The sequence below is a fragment of the Rhineura floridana genome, chromosome 16 (genome assembly GCF_030035675.1).
Source record: "Rhineura floridana isolate rRhiFlo1 chromosome 16, rRhiFlo1.hap2, whole genome shotgun sequence".
NCBI lineage: Eukaryota > Metazoa > Chordata > Lepidosauria > Squamata > Rhineuridae > Rhineura > Rhineura floridana.
The window spans coordinates 8,018,374-8,036,006 of NC_084495.1; the positions used below are offsets into that span (position 1 = coordinate 8,018,374).

Consider the following 17,633-nt stretch of genomic DNA (forward strand, 5'->3'; position numbering starts at 1 on the left):
TTACCGGGGCAGTTGCACGCAATTCCACTTTCAATACTGCTTGCACCAGCAAAAGATTTGAGATCACACTACCTCACCTTCAGGCAGTGAATATCCTGTAACTTCATGCTAAATCCTGTAACTTTTTATATCACAAATGCTCTGGCTTATTGTTGTCCTGCTTTTGTTGCGCTAAAGCCCCTCTGAACAGCAATAAAGTGGGGAAGCATAGCACAACAGCTAATAAAGTAGAAGAAATCCACCACTAATGCAGTATGATTGTGTCTGGAACATGTTGCAGAATATACCTGTAGTCTGGAGGGGCCCAATGCCTGGACAAACTTCTTACCTGAATGGGATTTTCCTCAGAGGCATGCTTATCCCGACGCCGTCCTTCTACCCTTCTAATAGTGCCTGCCTGTCCGCCAATCACATCGATGGTCCCACCCAGCTTTCTAGTTAGAAAGGGAGAGAAGCAACAATTTAGGTTCAGCACCAGCAGCCAACAGCTGGCCGGATGTACACTTGCACTCTCCCCTCACTCAGCCTGTACAAACAGGGAGGAAGATGCAAGGATTGACGGTGCATTAACAGCTTGATCACACTGCATCAAGCTCTGGTGTATATTTTTAGACCCTCAGCCATAAGATCTTCTGCAGAAAGGACATGGGCATCTTCTTTCTGTCTGCCTGAATGAAATATAAAAAAATCACAGAAGGAGCTTGGTGTTCCTGAAAGCCAATTAGGGAGGCCCAAAGACTTAACTGCCAAGCATTCACTGGCACAGACACAAGAGCCATCTCAGAACCTCATCCAGTAGCAAACATTAGGATTTCCACATCTCAGGGTTTGACTGGAAGTTGTGGGGTTTTCAGTCCCTTCTCTAAGGGTCTCCAGGGGAAAGAACAACACTTTAAGCCAGTGGTTCCTAATCTCTTCCCCCCATGGGCCACTTGAAAATTGCTGAGGGTCTTGGCAGACCACTTAATGATATTTTTTTTGCCTGCTGTAGCAATCCTGGGAGGAAGGGTGGGATATAAATCAAATAATAAATAAACAAATAAATAAAGCTAATGTACTCTGCTAGGCAAAGTATGATTTTAATTGCTTCTTTTCCCCTTATTGTATTTTATGGAATTGTAGTTTCCATTTTGTAGAATTCAAATTGCAACACAGTAAAATACAATATAAGACACAAAAGGGAGAATAAAAACACAATTAAAAATCAATATGTCCAAAGTCATGTGGATGTGCCACAGACCACCTGAATGAAGCTTGTGGACCATTGGTGGTCAACAGACTACAGTTTGGGAACCCCCTGCTTTAAGCCAAGGTCCAGGATCAAAACGACAGGCTAATTTTTGCTTTGGCTGGGAGCTTTTGATATTCACTGTGCTCCCAAACTACACCCATCGGGCCCCGCCTTGAGGCACAAGGGATCATGTGCCCTGCACAGGATGCACACCACTAGGCTATGCCCTTAGCCCAGAGGCTCCACGCCTTCCCTTCTAGGCTGCACACCTTGCACTTCAGGTTAACCCTCAGAAGCCCTGGTAACCAGAGGGGTTGGGATTTATTAAACCCTCTTCCTGGCACTTTCCTCTTCCTCCCCATCTAAACATGCCTCTCCTCTTGATGTCCTGCTCTGCCCAAGAATAAACAGCTGGCAAGCGGTGCTCGGCCCCTGCTCCTTCCAGGGAAGGACAGAATACTTATTTACTTTGAAGATGAAAATGGACTGCCTTCAAGTCGATCCCGACTTATGGCGACCCTATTAATAGGGATTTCATGGTAAGTGGTATTCAGAGGGGGTTTACCGTTGCCTCCCTCTGAGGCTAGTCCTCCCCAGCTGGCTCGGGCCTGCTCAGCTTGCCACCGCTGCACAAGCCAGCCCCTTCCTTGTCCACAACTGCCAGTTGGGGGGCAACTGGGCTCCTTGGAACTATGCAGCTTGCCCACGGCTACACAGGTGGCAGGGCACGTATCCCCTGAGCCACTCACTGAGGGGGTGATCTTTAGCTGGCCCTTGACACCCAGGAGACACGAGTGGGGATTTGAACTCACGGACTCTGGACTCTCAGCCAGGCTCTCCTCCCCACTGTGCTAGACCAGCTGTTATTTATTTACGTTAAATATTTATAAACCACACTTTATAGCCACAAGGCGCTATACCACCTAAAACACACAGTAAAAATAATTTTAGAATGTCAAATGGATCAGTAAGAGCTGGCTGGCAAAGCATCTAACAGTTTTTACAAGACAATTAAAAATGAGCAGGAACACAGAATGAACACCAAGGGTACGAACTTGTGCTAGGCAGGCCAGGAGATTGGGAAGAGAGAGGCAGAGCTGGAACCATTTCCACAGCAGCATTAGGAGGAGAGGAAAGGGGAGACAAATGAATGGACGGAAACACCAATGAAAAGAGATGAAGCAATGCTATCCCAGCATATGTCCATCCAGTGTCGCTAATGGGGTTCCTTTCCCAGCTCTGCAGCTGGAGACCCTCTTGGAACCAGAGAAACCAGGGAGTGAGTTGGCAACCTTCCGCTCCCAAAGCATGTGCTCCAGCCACTGAGATGGTACAGTTTGTAGTCACCGTAAACGGTGTTTCTTCATGGATGACAGAGGTCTCCATGTGGGTACTATAGCTCCCTCTACAGCTCAAAGACAGGAAATGCTTCAGGAAATGTTTTTTGCTCCTCCCTTCCTGCTGAGGCTCAGTTTTCGTTCTTGTAAAGCTCTGCCAACAGCCTCAGCTCATCATAGAATATATCACACATCGAAAAAACACAATAGGTGTAAGAACATGGAAACAGTTAACCAGTCTGGGAGAGTCCCAGAAATGTGTGTAGTTGTGGCACCCCATAATATCGTCCCATATAGCCAGCCAGGTTAGGGAGGGCTGTGGAGACCTCTTGTCATCCATGAAGAAACACCGTTTACGGTAAGTACAGAGGTCTCCACATGGGACGTACTAAAGTTACGACCTAGGGTGGGTCAGATGGAGGCAGGACCTGTAGGAGAACTCTGCGACCAAATGAAGCCTCCGCTGAAGCATAAAGATCAATTTTGTAATGCCGAGCAAAGGTAGACGGGGATGACCAGGTGGCTGCCCTACATTAGTGGAGAAGGCCGCCGAAGTAGCGGCTGATCTGGTGGAATGAGCCGTAAGGTTCAATGGAGAAGGCTGATGCAGAGCTTTGCATGCTAGAGATATACACACTCTAATCCACCGAGCCAAGGTATTTTGTGAGACCTTGTTTCCTAAACTTGGCGGATGGAACGATACAAACAAGGAATCACATTTACGAAAGGACTCAGTCCTAGAAAGGTAGACTTTCAGAGCATGTCTAACGTCTAAGGAGTGCCACACTTTTTCTCTGGGATGAGAGGGATTAGGACAAAAGGAAGGTAGGATTGTTTCCTGCTGCCTATGGAATGGTGAGTTCACTTTGGGAACAAAGGCTGGGTTAGTTTGTAGCACCACTTTATCTTTATGGAAAGTATACAGATGTTTTTGTATTGAGAGGGCTTGCAGTTCAGATACTCTGTGAGCCAAGGTGATAGCTATGAGGAATATCAATATGAAGGACAGGACCCTGAAAGGAAGCGGCTCGAAGGGAGGTTTCTGAAGAGCGCTGAGAACAGTATGCAGGCTCCATGATGGAAATCTATGCAGTACTGGAGGACTTAAGGCAACAGCTCCTTGCAGGAACTTTTTGAGAAGAGGATGTGCAGCCAGAGGAGTATTGCTGGTAGATAGCAGGATGGATGAGAGAGCCGATGTTTGTTGTTTTAAAGTATTTGGCCGCATGCCCTTTTTCAGACCATCTTGTAAGAATTGCAGAACTTGAGTGACCATTGCTGACTCTGGAGAGATAGCTTGTGTGGCGCACCATGAGGAGAAAGCTTTCCATGTAGATTGATAGCTTTTAATGGTGGAAGGGCGTCTCGCTGACAGGATGGTATTCACCACTTCAGAGGAGAATCCCAACGCTAACAGCCTATCGCGCTCAATCTCCATGCGGTTAGTCTGAGCCATTGTGGGTCCGGGTGTAGGAGAGGATGAAGCAGGTCGTGTCGTGCTGGTGGATGAAGCGGCGGGCCTTGTGCCAGGTGAACTACGTCCGAGAACCAGGGGCGTCTCGGCCAATAGGAGGCCACGAGGACCACGTGAGCTGCTTCTGTTCTGATTTTCTTCAGTACTCTGGACAATAAGGGAGTCGGTGGGAAGGCGTAGAGGAGGCCTTTTGGCCAACTTACTGCCACAGCATCTTGTCCTTCTGCTCTGCAACTCCTGAATCAGGAGAAGAATCTCTTTGTCTGGTGATTGTCGTCCGAAGCAAATAGGTCTACTGGGAAGTTGCCAAACTTCGCTTGGAGAGACTGGAATACTTCCACATTCAGAGTCCACTCGCCTGGGAAGGGCTGCTGTCTGCTCAGCCAATCCGCCGTTATGTTCAGGCGACCCTGGATGTACTCTGCTGAAATTGAGGACAGGTGTATTTCTGCCCACAGTAGCACTGAGGTAGCCTTTAGGTTCAGAGTCCTTGAGCGGGTACCTCCTTGATCAGGTAAGCACGAGTCAACATGTTGTCGATGCGAATGAGGACGTCCAGAAAGGTGAGGATTGGCGCGAAGTGCCGAAGAGCTAGGTGTGCTGCCCTTAACTCTAACCAGTTGATGTTTCTGATCGCCTCTGCTATCGACCAGCGTTCTTGAACATATTGCCCCTGGCAGTGCGCTCCCCAACCGTGGAGGCTGGCGTCGATGGTGATGACTGTTCAGGGAGGATCCTGTAGTGGGACTCCTTTCGATAGGTTCCGTATTTCCAACCACCAGGTGAGAGAGTGTTTGACCGGAGATGGAAGGAGAACATGACGATGGTTGCGTGGTGCAATGGATCCGTTTCAATCCGGTTTTAGGCCTGGTTTTGGCACTGAAACAGCCTTGGTCGCCCTGTATGATGACCTCTGTCGGGAGAGGGACAGAGGGAGTGTGACTCTGTTGATTCTCCTTGATCTCTCAGCGGCGTTTGATACCATCGACCATGGTATCCTTCTGGGGAGACTCACGGAGTTGGGAATTGGAGGCACTGCCTGGCAGTGGTTCCGCTCCTACTTGGCAGATCGTCGCCAGACGGTAGTACTTGGGGAACATTGCTCGACACCTTGGACTCTCCATTGTGGAGTCCCTCAGGGGTCGGTTTTGTCCCCCATGCTTTTTAACATCTACATGCAGCCTCTGGGTGCCGTCATCAGGAGTTTTGGAGTGCGTTGCCACCAGTACGCTGATGACACGCAGCTCTATTTCTCCTTTTCACCTTCTACAGGTGAGTCTGTGGATGTGCTGAATCACTGCCTGACCGCGATAATGGACTGGATGAGAGCTAATAAACTGAGACTCAATCCAGACAAGACTGAGACACTGTTGGTGAATGCCTTCCCTGCCCAGATGGTGGATGTTTACCCTGTTTTAGATGGGGTTACACTCCCCTTGAAGGAACAGGTTCGTAGTCTTGGGGTTCTTTTCGATCCTTCCTTGTCTCTTGAGGCGCAAGTGGCCTCGGTGGCAAGGAATGCGTTCTACCACCTTCGGTTGGTAGCCCAGCTACGCCCCTATCTGAACAGGGATGACCTCGCCTCAGTTGTTCATGCTCTGGTAACTTCTAGGTTGGATTACTGTAATGCGCTCTACGTAGGGCTGCCCTTGAAGACAGTTCGGAAGCTTCAGCTAGTGCAAAACGCAGCAGCCAGACTGCTGACGAGGACCAGCCGGTCAGCGCATATAACACCTGTTCTGGCCCGTTTGCACTGGCTACCCATTTGTTTCCGAGCCAGATTCAAGGTGCTGGTTTTGACCTATAAAGCCTTACACGGCGTGGGACCGCAATATCTTGTGGAACGCCTCTCCCGCTATGAACCGACCCGGTCACTTCGCTCAGCAGCTAAGGCCCTCCTCCGGGTACCAACACGTCAGGAAGCCCGGAGGACAGTTACACGATCTAGGGCCTTTTCTGTAGTGGCCCCCCAACTGTGGAACAGCCTCCCCGAAGAAGTACGCCTGGCGCCGACGCTTCTATCTTTTCGGCGCCAGGTTAAGACCTGGCTATGCTCCCAGGCATAGGTGATGAATCTCGCCTAATATTGCTTGGTGTTTTTTGATGGAAGTGGCTAAGGGAGAGGGAAGGAATCTGGTGGGCGGGTACTCTGTAAGTTCTATCTGGTACCCTTCCTTGACGATGGTGAGTACCCACTTATCCTGGGTCGTGTGTTGCCAACGGGAAGCAAAGTGGGTTAAGTGACCTCCTACTTGTGGTGTCGGCGGTGAGTCAGAAGCGTTGTTGGTTCTGACATCTTTGTCTAGTTTGGTAGGGGAGGGCCTGGAAGAAGGGGTCTGAGATTTCTGTGGAAATCTCTGCCTGGTCCAGTAGGAGCGCCCGCTTTTGAAGTCATGTGCCCTGGTGGTGAGCCTGGAGCCACGAAAGGACTGGAAAGGGTAAGAGGAAGAGGCAGGACACTTAAAAGTGCACCTATCCTCCCGCTTTTGGGATGGCATCACTTTCTTTTTATCTCTGGTCTCTATGAGGACTTCCTTGAGTGCCTCATTGCCGAAGAGCTTGGTACCTGAGAAGGGGACAGAGGCTAGGCTGGCACATGAAGCTGCATCCACATCCCAGCGGTTAAGCCAGAGATGTCTTCTAGCTACAACTGCTGCTGCCATTGCTCTGCAGGAAAATTGGGCAGAGTCCATAGTGGCATCTGCTATGAATGCCAGGGATCTAGATATCTTGAGTAGGGTCTTTCTGAGTCTAGCTGGGTCTCTGTTAACATCGTCAAGCAGGTCTTCAGTCCATAACAGTGCTGCTCTGGCAAATACAGAAGCCGAAGTAGAGGCTCTTATTGAGAGCGCATTAGCTTCATGAGAGTGCTTCAGGGCTGTGTCAGATTTGCGCTCAATGGGGTCCTTTAACTGAGCATCTCCATCCCGCGGCAATAGGGCATGGGAGAGTAGAGCGGAAATGGGCCCGTCCACAGCTGGAATGTGAAGTTGGTTCATAACGTCAGCATCTAGGACATAAAACTTATTGGCATAGTTAGTACCTTTTCTGCACTGGAGGGGCAAGTCCCATTCTAACTTCATAATATTTTTAAAAGAGGTGGGCAAATGCATGCACCTAGTGGAAGGCTTAGGGACGGGGAGCACTAGAGAGCTCTTAGATAAGGGTTCCTGTTGTTTCTGGGTCACATTTAAGTCCAAAGCTGCCACTACTTTACGGAAAAGAGGGGCAAAATGAGCCTCTACAAATAATCTAGCAGGCTCAGTGTCATCCATATCTGAGCCTTTGCTCCATTCCCCTTCTTCAATATCTGGATCTCTGTCGTCATCAGACTGGCCTGCATCTAAAGAGAGGCCTTGCTGAATGCTGTGGCCTCTAGCAACAGCACGTGGGGAGGGTGAAGGCACCCTATCAAGGTGTGGATACGCAACTGAGGGCCTTTTGGAGGGTGGGGGTGGTACGTCTGCATTATCTCGTGTGGAGGGAGAATGCCTTTTGGATGCCCTGCCGCTTGCTAATTCTGTAACAAGCTCCCCAATCATGGCCTCCTTAAGCTGTTGCAATACAGTGGGAGATAGCAGATCAGATAGGGACAACCAGGCTGGGATGGGGGGGGATAATCTGCATGCATTGAACTGGGGAAACGTATCTCCTTTGCTCCTCATCTTCAGATGAAAGACGCTCCAGTTCCCTAGGCCCGATAGGAACAAGGTGGGGGGGTGCTGGGGAGTGCGGAGGCCGTGTCGCTGAGAGGGCCGCAGCACTGTTCTCAGGCAGGAGTAAAGGCAAGTCATGGGAAGCATCCGCTTTAATAAGTGCCCTTTTTTGTTGTAGCGCAGGAGCGGCCTGAAAAGCAGCGGGCAAGTGCCGATCCAAAATGGCGGCCACCTCGTGTTTGTCGGACAAAATGGCGGGCGCCGCATTGCGAGCGGCCGAAAACAGCTCTGCTAAAAGCCCCTGTGGTAAGGAGGTAAGTGGAGGGGTCTCACTGACTCTGGCAAACTTGTGGGGAGCGATGGAGTCCATCTGAGAAGAGGTGCCCTCAAGAGGGTCGTCTCTGCCAATAAGCAGCTGCTGCTGAACATTGGTGGGAATCTGGGGCGGGTGGGAGCTGACTGCAGCTGAGGCTGAGTACTGCCCTGCCTTTTTTGAATATTTTTTCTTCTTCAAAGAGTAAAATGCCGTCTTTTCCATGCTTGCAGGGAGCGGAAGGCAGAAGAAACTAGAAGGACAGAGAACTAAGGGTAAGTAATATATATATATTGATTATAAAACAAGTAGAAAAATAGATAGCTGGAAGATAGGCCGAAAAAACCTGGAACATAGGCAAAAGGGAGAAGCTAGGCCAGAAAGGAAGACAGCCAGAAAGGGTGTGCTCCGAGCTGAGACAGGAAAGGAAACTGAGCCTCAGCAGGAAGGGAGGAGCAAAAAACATTTCCTGAAGCATTTCCTGTCTTCGAGCTGTATGGGGAGCTATAGTACCCATGTGGAGACCTCTGTCATCCATGAGAGAAGTGACCATTGCAAGAATATGGGCTGTGGAAAATGGCAATAATGCAACAGACGCCGACTATCTGCACTTTCCAGAGGCTATTGAAGAGTTTTTGTTCCAGTGGGTTTTTCCAGCTAGATGAATGGGTCTCTGCCATGAGTGTCTATTTTGGATTGCCTTTATTTTGTTTTGGTTTGTTTTAAATATATCTGCTTTTTTTGGTGGTTTTAATTTGTTTTTGCTGTTTTTATTTATTGTAAGTTGTCTTGAGAAGATTGTATAGAAGGCAATTAATAAATTGATGATGATGATGAAATATTCTTGATAATGAGGAAGCCAAGATGAAAGAGGCTAAGAAACAACCAAGAGGATCAAGCTCATGCAAGAACAGCTTGGGGGTGACCTGGCACAACACTTAATTGACAAAAGAGGCTCAAAAACACGGTTGGGGTACCTGTTTGGGGGAGGCCCGGCCTTTATCCGCCCACCTACCAGGGCCACAAAATCAGTTTTAAAATCCATTTTGATGATATTGTTTTCTGGCTCTTTTTCTGCATTACCCGTTCTTCCTTGTTGAACCTAAGCAAGTTGAACAAACAAAGAGCATAATGCAGCCTTTCAAATACTCCTGGTAGCCAAGACACACGTTAAAGTTGGAGGGTGGCTTCACTCATAAACCCCAAGGGGTTCAACCTTTGGAGCAGCTTGCCCCAACATAGGACCCTCCAGATGTTTTGGACTCCAACTCCCATCAGCCCTGGCCAGCAAGGCCAACGGTCAGAAATGATGGGAGTTGTAGCCCAGAAACGTCTGGACAGCCCTAGGCTGGGAAAGTCTATTTAGAGCATGTATAAGAGCAAGCAGTAACTCTTCCCTTGTAATGTTCCTGCGTAAGTCACTGATCTGGACGTGGCTTCAGTAGAACTCCCTGCCCCCAAAGACCCCTTCTCAATTGCAAAGCAACCTCAAAAGGGGTGGTGGTGCATCAGAGAAGGGAGCACTTAACATCCGCCCCCCGCCATTTACTTCTGGCATGAAATTCCCTCCCAGCCGCTTTTACTCAGGGGGAGTTCCAAACCTGTGTTTGGAAGGGGTGGTAGTGGTAAAATTGGCTTTTATGGCATATACAGCATAGATCAACCTCCTTCCCGTCCATTTTTCTATTATTATTATATTAATTAAGTTTATATTCCATCAAAGGAAGCCAAGGGCAGCAAACACATTATAAAACACTAAAAACAACTTTAAAAACATCTTAAAAAACAAATCCAACAAAGACGCGGACTGGGATGAGGTCTCTGTTTAAAAGGCTTGTTGAAAGAGGAAGGTCTTCAGGAGGCACCAAAAAGCTAACAGAGATGGCGCCTGTCATGGCCCCGTCAGAGGACTCCTCAGATGAGGACGACTCGGGAGTAACAGCAGCAGACCCAGGAGCAGCAGACCCAGAAGGAGACACGGAGGAGCCTCCTGAGAATCCAGCTCCTTCTCCCCCTCAGCTGCAGAGCACCCCAGATACAGCAGAGGCCCTGCAGCCAGACACAGACAGTGAACAGGATACTCCCCCCTCACCTGCAGAACGTAGATAGCAGAAGGTCAGGCAGAAGAGAGGCAGGCCTGTCTCCTTAAGGCCCAAACGCTGAGGGCTCACACCTGCTGTCAAACCTGCTCCTTATAAGGCACCCCTTGCCTTCAGCTTGTTGCTGACTGCAACGTCAGGCGTGGCTCGTGTATTCCTAGTTTCCCTGCAGCATCTCTTGGACTGACCCCTCGGCAATTGATCCCAGACCTCTACTGACCTCGCTTCTGGACTTCGGATTTGGAAAGTAAGCTTCAGACAGGCCTGGCCCTTATCAGGTTCCCTCCTCGTTTGCCTGGCAGATTTACAACCAGACTGCCGGCTAAGGACTTTCCTCCCCTGCTAACGACCCAGGCATTTCCAGCCCCACCGGCACTGCTGTCTCAGGGCAGAGCTGACAGTTTGCAGTCAGCCCCAAACAAAGCAAGCACCGAGGGAGAGTGGGGGAAGTGCCGACCATGGAGCAACTCCAGCAGGAAAACTTGCTCCTGTGCTCACAAGTAGGCCAGCTGCTGTTAGCCGTCCAAGGCTTGCAAACCCAGCTAGCAGCAGCCCCACCCCCTCTCCCTACAGGGAAAGCCAAGTGCCGTGACCCTCCCAGAGAAATTTACTGGGGCTTCCGACCAGCTCTCAGCCTTCTTGGCCCAGGCCCAGCTCTTCATGGAGTTACGACCAGAGGCCTTCCCAGATGATAAGACGCGGGTGGGATTCTTGATTAACCTATGCACCGGGGCCGCAGCTAGATGGGCCGCACCCCTGCTCCTCGAGCGGAGCCCCGTGCTCAACGACCTAGCCGCCTTCACCAGAGAACTGAAGGCTATGTTCGAGGACCCAGTCCAATCAGCCACAGCCAACCACCGCATACGCAGGCTGCGGCAAGGCCGATGCCCCTTGGGGGAATATGTAACAGACTTTCGTTTATTACAACAAAACCTGGGCTGGAATGAAGCAGCTCTCATGGACCAATTTCAGGAGGGGCTGTCGGATGAGCTTCTGGATGAGCTAGCTAGGGTGGAGCGCCCTCGAACCCTGCAAGCCCTCATACACCTGTGTCTCCAGATTGACGGGAGGCTGGAAAGCAGGCGTGCTGCCAACCGACCCTGGCCAGTCTACAGAGCGTCAGCCCCAGTGGCTGGGCCCTCGGAGCCCGCCGGCAAGGACCCTACACCCCCGGCAGAACCTATGCAGCTGGGAGGGGCTCGGCCACGTCTCTCTGCGGCCGAAAAGCTGCGACGCCGGCAACAGGGCCTCTGCCTGTATTGCGGGGCCCCGGGACATTTTGCAGCCCAGTGTTCCACAAAACGACCCACAACCCCTGCCTCGGGAAATGCCCATGCCCCGGCCTTCACAGGCCCTTGAGCCGGGGCAACCTCGTGGTTCAAGGGGCCTGCCACCTCAGTTCCTCACCACCCAAGCATCTGACCGTGTTGATCTCGCTGACAGTCCCCGGAAGGGGTACCCTACAAGTACCAGCCATGCTGGACTCGGGATCCACCAGCAATTTTATGGACGTGTCCTTTGCCAAGCTCCACCGGGTTCCTAGTCAACCCATTCGCCGCCCCCTCCTGGTGGAGACGATTGATGGCCGGCTTCTTGCCTCGGGCCCTGTAGTACAGGAGACAGTGCCACTGGCCATGGCCCTGGGGGAGCACCAGGAAAGCCTCCAGTTCTACCTGGCTGCCGCGCCCCACTTCCCGGTCGTGCTGGGCCTGGCGTGGCTCCAGCGGCACGATCCCATCATCCAGTGGTCCACGGCCCGACTGACCCTCGGATCCCCCTATTGCAAGGCCAACTGCTAGAGGCCGAAGGAGCGCATCCTGACGACCCGGGAGGCAAGCTCTGCGCTCAAGGCCTTACCGGAACAGTACCGGGAGTTCGCAGACGTGTTTGGGAAGCAAGAGGCAGACCAGTTGACGCCCCATCGTCCTTACGACTGTCCCATTGATCTGCTCCCCGGAGCCAAGATTCCCGTGGGCCGGCTTTACTCCTTGTCGGAACCCGAACTGGCAGCCCTCAGAGAGTTCCTAGACAAGAACCTGCACCGAGGGTTCATTCGCCCTTCCACGTCCCCTGCAGCCGCCCCTGTCCTCTTTGTCAAAAAGAAATGTGGGGAACTCCGTTGTGCAATGACTACCGCGCCCTCAACCAGATTACAGTTCGGAATCGCTACCCTTTGCCCCTGATCCCAGAACTATTAGAGCGGCTGCGGGGCGTTCGCATGTTCACCAAACTAGACCTGCGAGGGGCCTACAACCTGGTGCATATGCGGGAGGGCGATGAGTGGAAGACGGCCTTCCGCACCCGTTATGGGCACTTTGAGTACACCGTGATGCCGTTTGGCTTGTGCAACGCTCCTGCCGTCTTCCAGCACTTCATGAACGACATCTTCCGGGACCTCCTAGACCGCTTCCTGGTGATCTACTTGGATGACATCCTGATCTACTCGCGGAACCCCTCGGAACATAAGGAGCACGTCCAGGCGGTGCTGCAGCGCCTGCGGGAGAACCGCCTCTTTGCCCTGCTAGAAAAATGCACCTTTGACCTCACTACCGTGGATTTCCTAGGCCATCGGATCTCGCCCTCGGGTATCCAGATGGACCCCGCCAAAATTGAGACCATCCTCCATTGGGCAGCTCCTTGAAGCCCCAAAGATGTGCAGCGCTTCTTGGGCTTCGCCAACTATTACCGCCGGTTCATCTCCCACTTCTCCGAACTCACCACACCCATATCAGACCTGCTTCGAGGCAAAGAGAAGTTTGTTTGGACGGAGGCCGCTCAACAGGCCTTCTGGCGCCTCCAACATGCCTTTACGTCTGAACCCATCCTCCAGCAACCCGACCCCACCCGACCTTACATAGTGGAGGCCGATGCATCCGATAAGGCAGTGGCAGCGGTCCTACTACAGCCAGTGGGGACCAAGTAGTCCCTGCTCCCCTGTGCGTTCCACTCCCGGAAACTCAACGCTTCGGAGCAGAACTACACCATTTGGGAGAAGGAGTTACCGGCCATCAAAGTAGCCTTCGAGACCTGGCGCCATCTCTTGGAAGGGGCACGCCATCCGTTACAGGTACGAACGGACCATCGAAACCTGGAGCACCTGCAAAGCGCCCAACGGCTGAACCAACACCAGATCGGGTGGTCCCTGTTTTTCTCCCGGTTCCAGTTCATGGTCACCTACCTCCCCGGCCACCGAAACACACAAGCGGACGCGCTCTCTCGCAAGCCGGAATACAGAGCCGAGCAGGTCAATCGCCCCCTTCGCCCAATCCTCCGCCCAGAGAACTTCGCCGCGACCCACCAGCCACAACCCCTCCTGGACCGGGTGCAGGAACAGCAGCAAAAGGACCCCTACGCCCTGGCCCAGCAGCGAGAGCTCCAGTCAGGGACGCCCGCCTGGGACAGTCCCTTTTCCTTGCAACAGGGCTTCTTGTACCACCGGAACCGGTCGTACGTTCCCCCGGGAGCTCTGCGGGGAGAGGTGCTCCACCTCTGCCATGACAGCCAGCCTGCAGGGCATTTTGGAACGTATAAAAGCCTCCACCTGTTCCTACGGGATTTCTGGTGGCCCCGGGTCCAAGCGGACGTCAAGGACTATGTAGCGGCCTGTGACACCTGCCAGCAAGCCAAGAGCCACCCCGGCAAGCCCCCGGGGCTCCTGCTCCCACTGCCTACCCCCCCCCAGGGCCCTGGCGCTCGGTCTCCCTGGATTTTATCACGGACTTACCGGCCTCCCGGGGAATGACCACCATCCTCGTAGTCGTAGACCTGTTCACCAAGATGGCCCATTTCCTCCCCTGTGCCGGACTACCCTCGGCCCCAGAAACTGCACAACTGTTTTTGACCCAGGTTTTCTGTTTGCACGGCCTCCTCGACCACCTGAACTCTGACTGAGGAGCCCAGTTCACCTCCCGGTTCTGGCAGGCCCTCTTCCGGACCCTGAACGTCCAGATCCACTTGTCCTCCGCCCACCACCCTCAATCAGATGGACAAACAGAACGTACCAACGCCACTGTCGAACAATACCTGCGGTGTTACACCTGCTTCCAACAGGACAATTGGGTGGATCTGTTACCGCTGGCGGAGTTCGCGTATAATAACTCCGTGCATGCCTCCACGCGCCAGACCCCGTTCTTTGCCTCCTACGGCTACCACCCCCGATTCTTCCCCTCAGTGCGACCCCTGTCGCCGGTCCCCGCTGCGGATGTCATGCTGCAGGAGTTGCAGGCCCTGCAGGCAGTCCTGAAGGAGCAGCTGGAGCAGGCCAAGGACACGTATAAGCGCTTTCCTCCCCTGACCCAGGCATTTCCAGCCCCACCGGCACTGGGGTCTCAGTGCAGAGCTGACAGCGCCTGTCTAATACTTAAGGGGAGGGAATTCCAAAGGGGAGGTGCCACTGCCCTAAAGGTCTGCTTCCTTTGTTGTGCAGAACGGACCCCAATGAGACCCCAGCAGAGCGCAGTGATCGACTGGGTAGATAAAGGCTGAGATGATCTTTCAGTTATCCTGGTCCAAAGCTGTGTAGGGCTTTGTACACCAAAACCAGCATCCTAAACTTATATCCTGTTCTTCCTCCCAAAGGAGCCCAGGGCGATGAACACAACAATAGCAATATCATTAAAAACTCTCTAGAACAGTGAGGAACGTTCTGGTAAAGTTCTAAACAATCACAGTTAAAAACAGTCACATCCTCCCAGCCAAGGATTTCATTCCACCAAAGAACGGTACCTTTCAGTCATTAAATGCCTGGGGTAATAGGAATGTTGTTAAATTCCACCTGAAAGTCAATAACGAGGGAGACGGACGCACCTCACCATGGAGGGCATTCCACAAATGGGGAGCTGCCACCAAGAAGGCCTTGTCACGGGTCAATGCCAGCCGGGCAGCCCCCAGTGGCAGCACCACCACCAAGGCCTCACCTGCTCATCGCAGGATCTCAGATGGCCGCTAATTAGCTGTGCCTAGGGTGTCAATGGAACAAAGGAGCAGCGTGCAGGGCACTGGCAGGCTGCAGGAGGGGGCAGTGACCTTTCCATGGAAACATTTTTGGAATGTGGCCTCCAGGCCCTTGCTCTGTAAGGGGATTTGACCTTCCAACCCTTTTGAATTCGACACCCCTGGTCTACGCTGATTTGACAGCAAGTCTTCAAGATCTCAAGCAGGGGTCTTTCCCAGTTTTGCTACCAACCGTGGGTTAAAGGGCGGAGACGCCGCGGGACCTTCTTGGGCAGTGCAGAGCATCTGATCTCCCACTGAGCGATGGCCTTTCAATGCTGCACAGCTTCCAATCCATGAGCTACGGGACACTGTACCGGACACTACACCATGTGCCTTCATATTTCTTAGCCGTTCAGGAGTTGGAAAAAACAACAACACAAGTCCTGGTAACTGGATTGAATTTCTAAACACATTAGTTGACTAAGGAAGGCATTAAAAGCAAACTTTGCAATTGATTTTTGTTGCTTGAGAGGTTAAGGTTAAGAGATTGACCTTCTTGAAATTTTGCTGTTTGTATGTGTTTCCTTGTTATACTTATGCATTATGTAAAGAATTAATTGTGAATTGCAATGGATTTTTATTAGAATTAATAACATTAATACATTTGATTTAAAATCAAACAAAAGAACAACCAAGTCCATCTGAGCTGTGTTCACCCAGCTGCACCTCTTACCGTGATCTTGTTTTCAGTATTGACAGGGGTTGAGGGCTCCAAGCCAAGCTGAAGCCGACGCTGCTTTTCACAATAGGCTTTCCAGGTTTCCTCACTGAATCCATAGTTGAAATAATCAGAGAGGTCAGCACCTGGAAGCGAGTGAAAAATGTTGAGGACTAGAGGCAGGTTCAACATATACAGTAGAATGACATGGCAGAGTCAGTCTGCAGCAGAGTATTACTTATTGTTTTAAAATAACTCTCCTATACTAAAATATAAAACAAAACAAAAATCTGCATGCAGAGAGAAAATGAGAGTAGCAGGAAGCTGCTGATGTGCTAGGTTTTTTTTTTTACTTGAGGAGGCTTTTTTAAAAAGCATATTAGAGCATTCAAAAATGCTCACTTGCAGTGGTATACTCCATTTTAACACTTCAATCATTTCAATCCATTTAGCCTTCAGATCATCCACAGAAAATTTAAAACATCCTCCCAGAAATTAGCTCTTGGGTTAACACAGCTGCAGTGTTCTTCCCTGAAGTAAAAAAGCAAGTATGGAGGTGCAGAACAATCCAGCAACTTCTATCAGGAAAACACATTAACGGTGATAATCCCAGACAAAAAATTGTTGATTTCTGAGAACCAAGATGCAACATTCCAAATCTCCCAACCTTGGAGCTAACAATTACCAGGATTTTCCTTGTACCCATGGATTGAAGCAGATTTGCAAGTCACAGTTGCGAAGCAATCCTAGCTAAAGCGAACTCTGAAAGGGATGAGGGGAAATTCATGCTGATGGAAGGGACTGTGTGAATCCATGGTCCACTAACTGTGACTGTGTTTGTACCAGGCTCAGAGGTACATCACTGGATGTTATAAAGGGCCATAGTTTAGTGGAAGAGCATCTGCTTTGCATGCAGAAGGTCCCAGGTTCAATCCCCGGCATCTTCCGGAAGGGCTGGGAGAGTATGCTGCCTGAAACTCTGAAGAGCCTCTGCCAATCAGTGTAGACAATACTGAACTAGACAGACCAAATGTGCGATTCAGTGGAAGGCAGTCTCTTACGTTCCTATATCTCTTAACACACACGCCTCTGTCATGATTCACTTCCATTTGGCCAAAAAATGGGGACTATATTTATTATATATTAACCAAATTAATTTGAGATTGTCAAGCATTCACATGTGAACACCCCCCCCACAAAAAAAAACACACTTCGGACTATAGAATTCAATGCCCAAACTATCTAACTTCTCTTTTATAAGCAAATCACATGGAGGGATTTCAATCTCGGAGCAAGAGCTGATTGACTGTTCTGCCAGAATTATTTTTTTGGAGGTGTTCAGTTAAAAAGGAGAGCAAACCATTCAAGTTGCAGTTTGAGAGATATTGTAGTCAAAATAAAAACACCGTGGCTGTCAAAAATTGACAACAGATTATTCATCTGTCTTTTACCCATCTACATTTGAATACATTTCTATACTAACAAAGTCTCCATTTAGGTGCCTGTTTGATTCAAGGAAAGGGGCAAGATAAACCAAACAGTTGTCACAAGGAAAAAAGCATCTCCAATATTTGCTTCTTTATTCTCTGCTCCAGTAAAAAGAACTAAAATAGCCTCCATAAGTAAGTATGTGCTGCCTTAACAGTTCCACTGATTAAAATTAGCCTCCACAAATTAATCAACCAAAGATTTGGTTGATTTGATGTACTGATTAAAGCTTGGAAATCTAATCAATAATCCAGATATAATATTGCCACTGTAAATATTCCTAAATATTTGGTTTGCCAAAACTTCCATAAATCTAGACAAGTGAAAGAGAGGATTAACAAAAAAAAAAAGTGTTTAAACGACTATAAAATTATACAGCCAC

General features: G+C 50.4%; 1 protein-coding gene across 2 annotated transcripts in view; it reads right to left on the reverse strand.

The window, feature by feature from the left end:
* LOC133371212 (pre-mRNA 3'-end-processing factor FIP1-like) overlaps positions 1–17,633 on the reverse strand; it is a 63,424-nt gene that overhangs the window by 16,059 nt on the left and 29,732 nt on the right. For both annotated transcript variants that reach the window (XM_061598391.1, XM_061598390.1), the window contains exons 7-9: positions 15,779–15,909; positions 8,989–9,113; positions 329–434 (exon numbers count right to left, since the gene is read on the reverse strand). In XM_061598391.1, the coding sequence (XP_061454375.1) occupies positions 329–434; positions 8,989–9,113; positions 15,779–15,909 (362 nt within the window). The remainder of the gene's footprint in view (positions 1–328; positions 435–8,988; positions 9,114–15,778; positions 15,910–17,633) is intronic.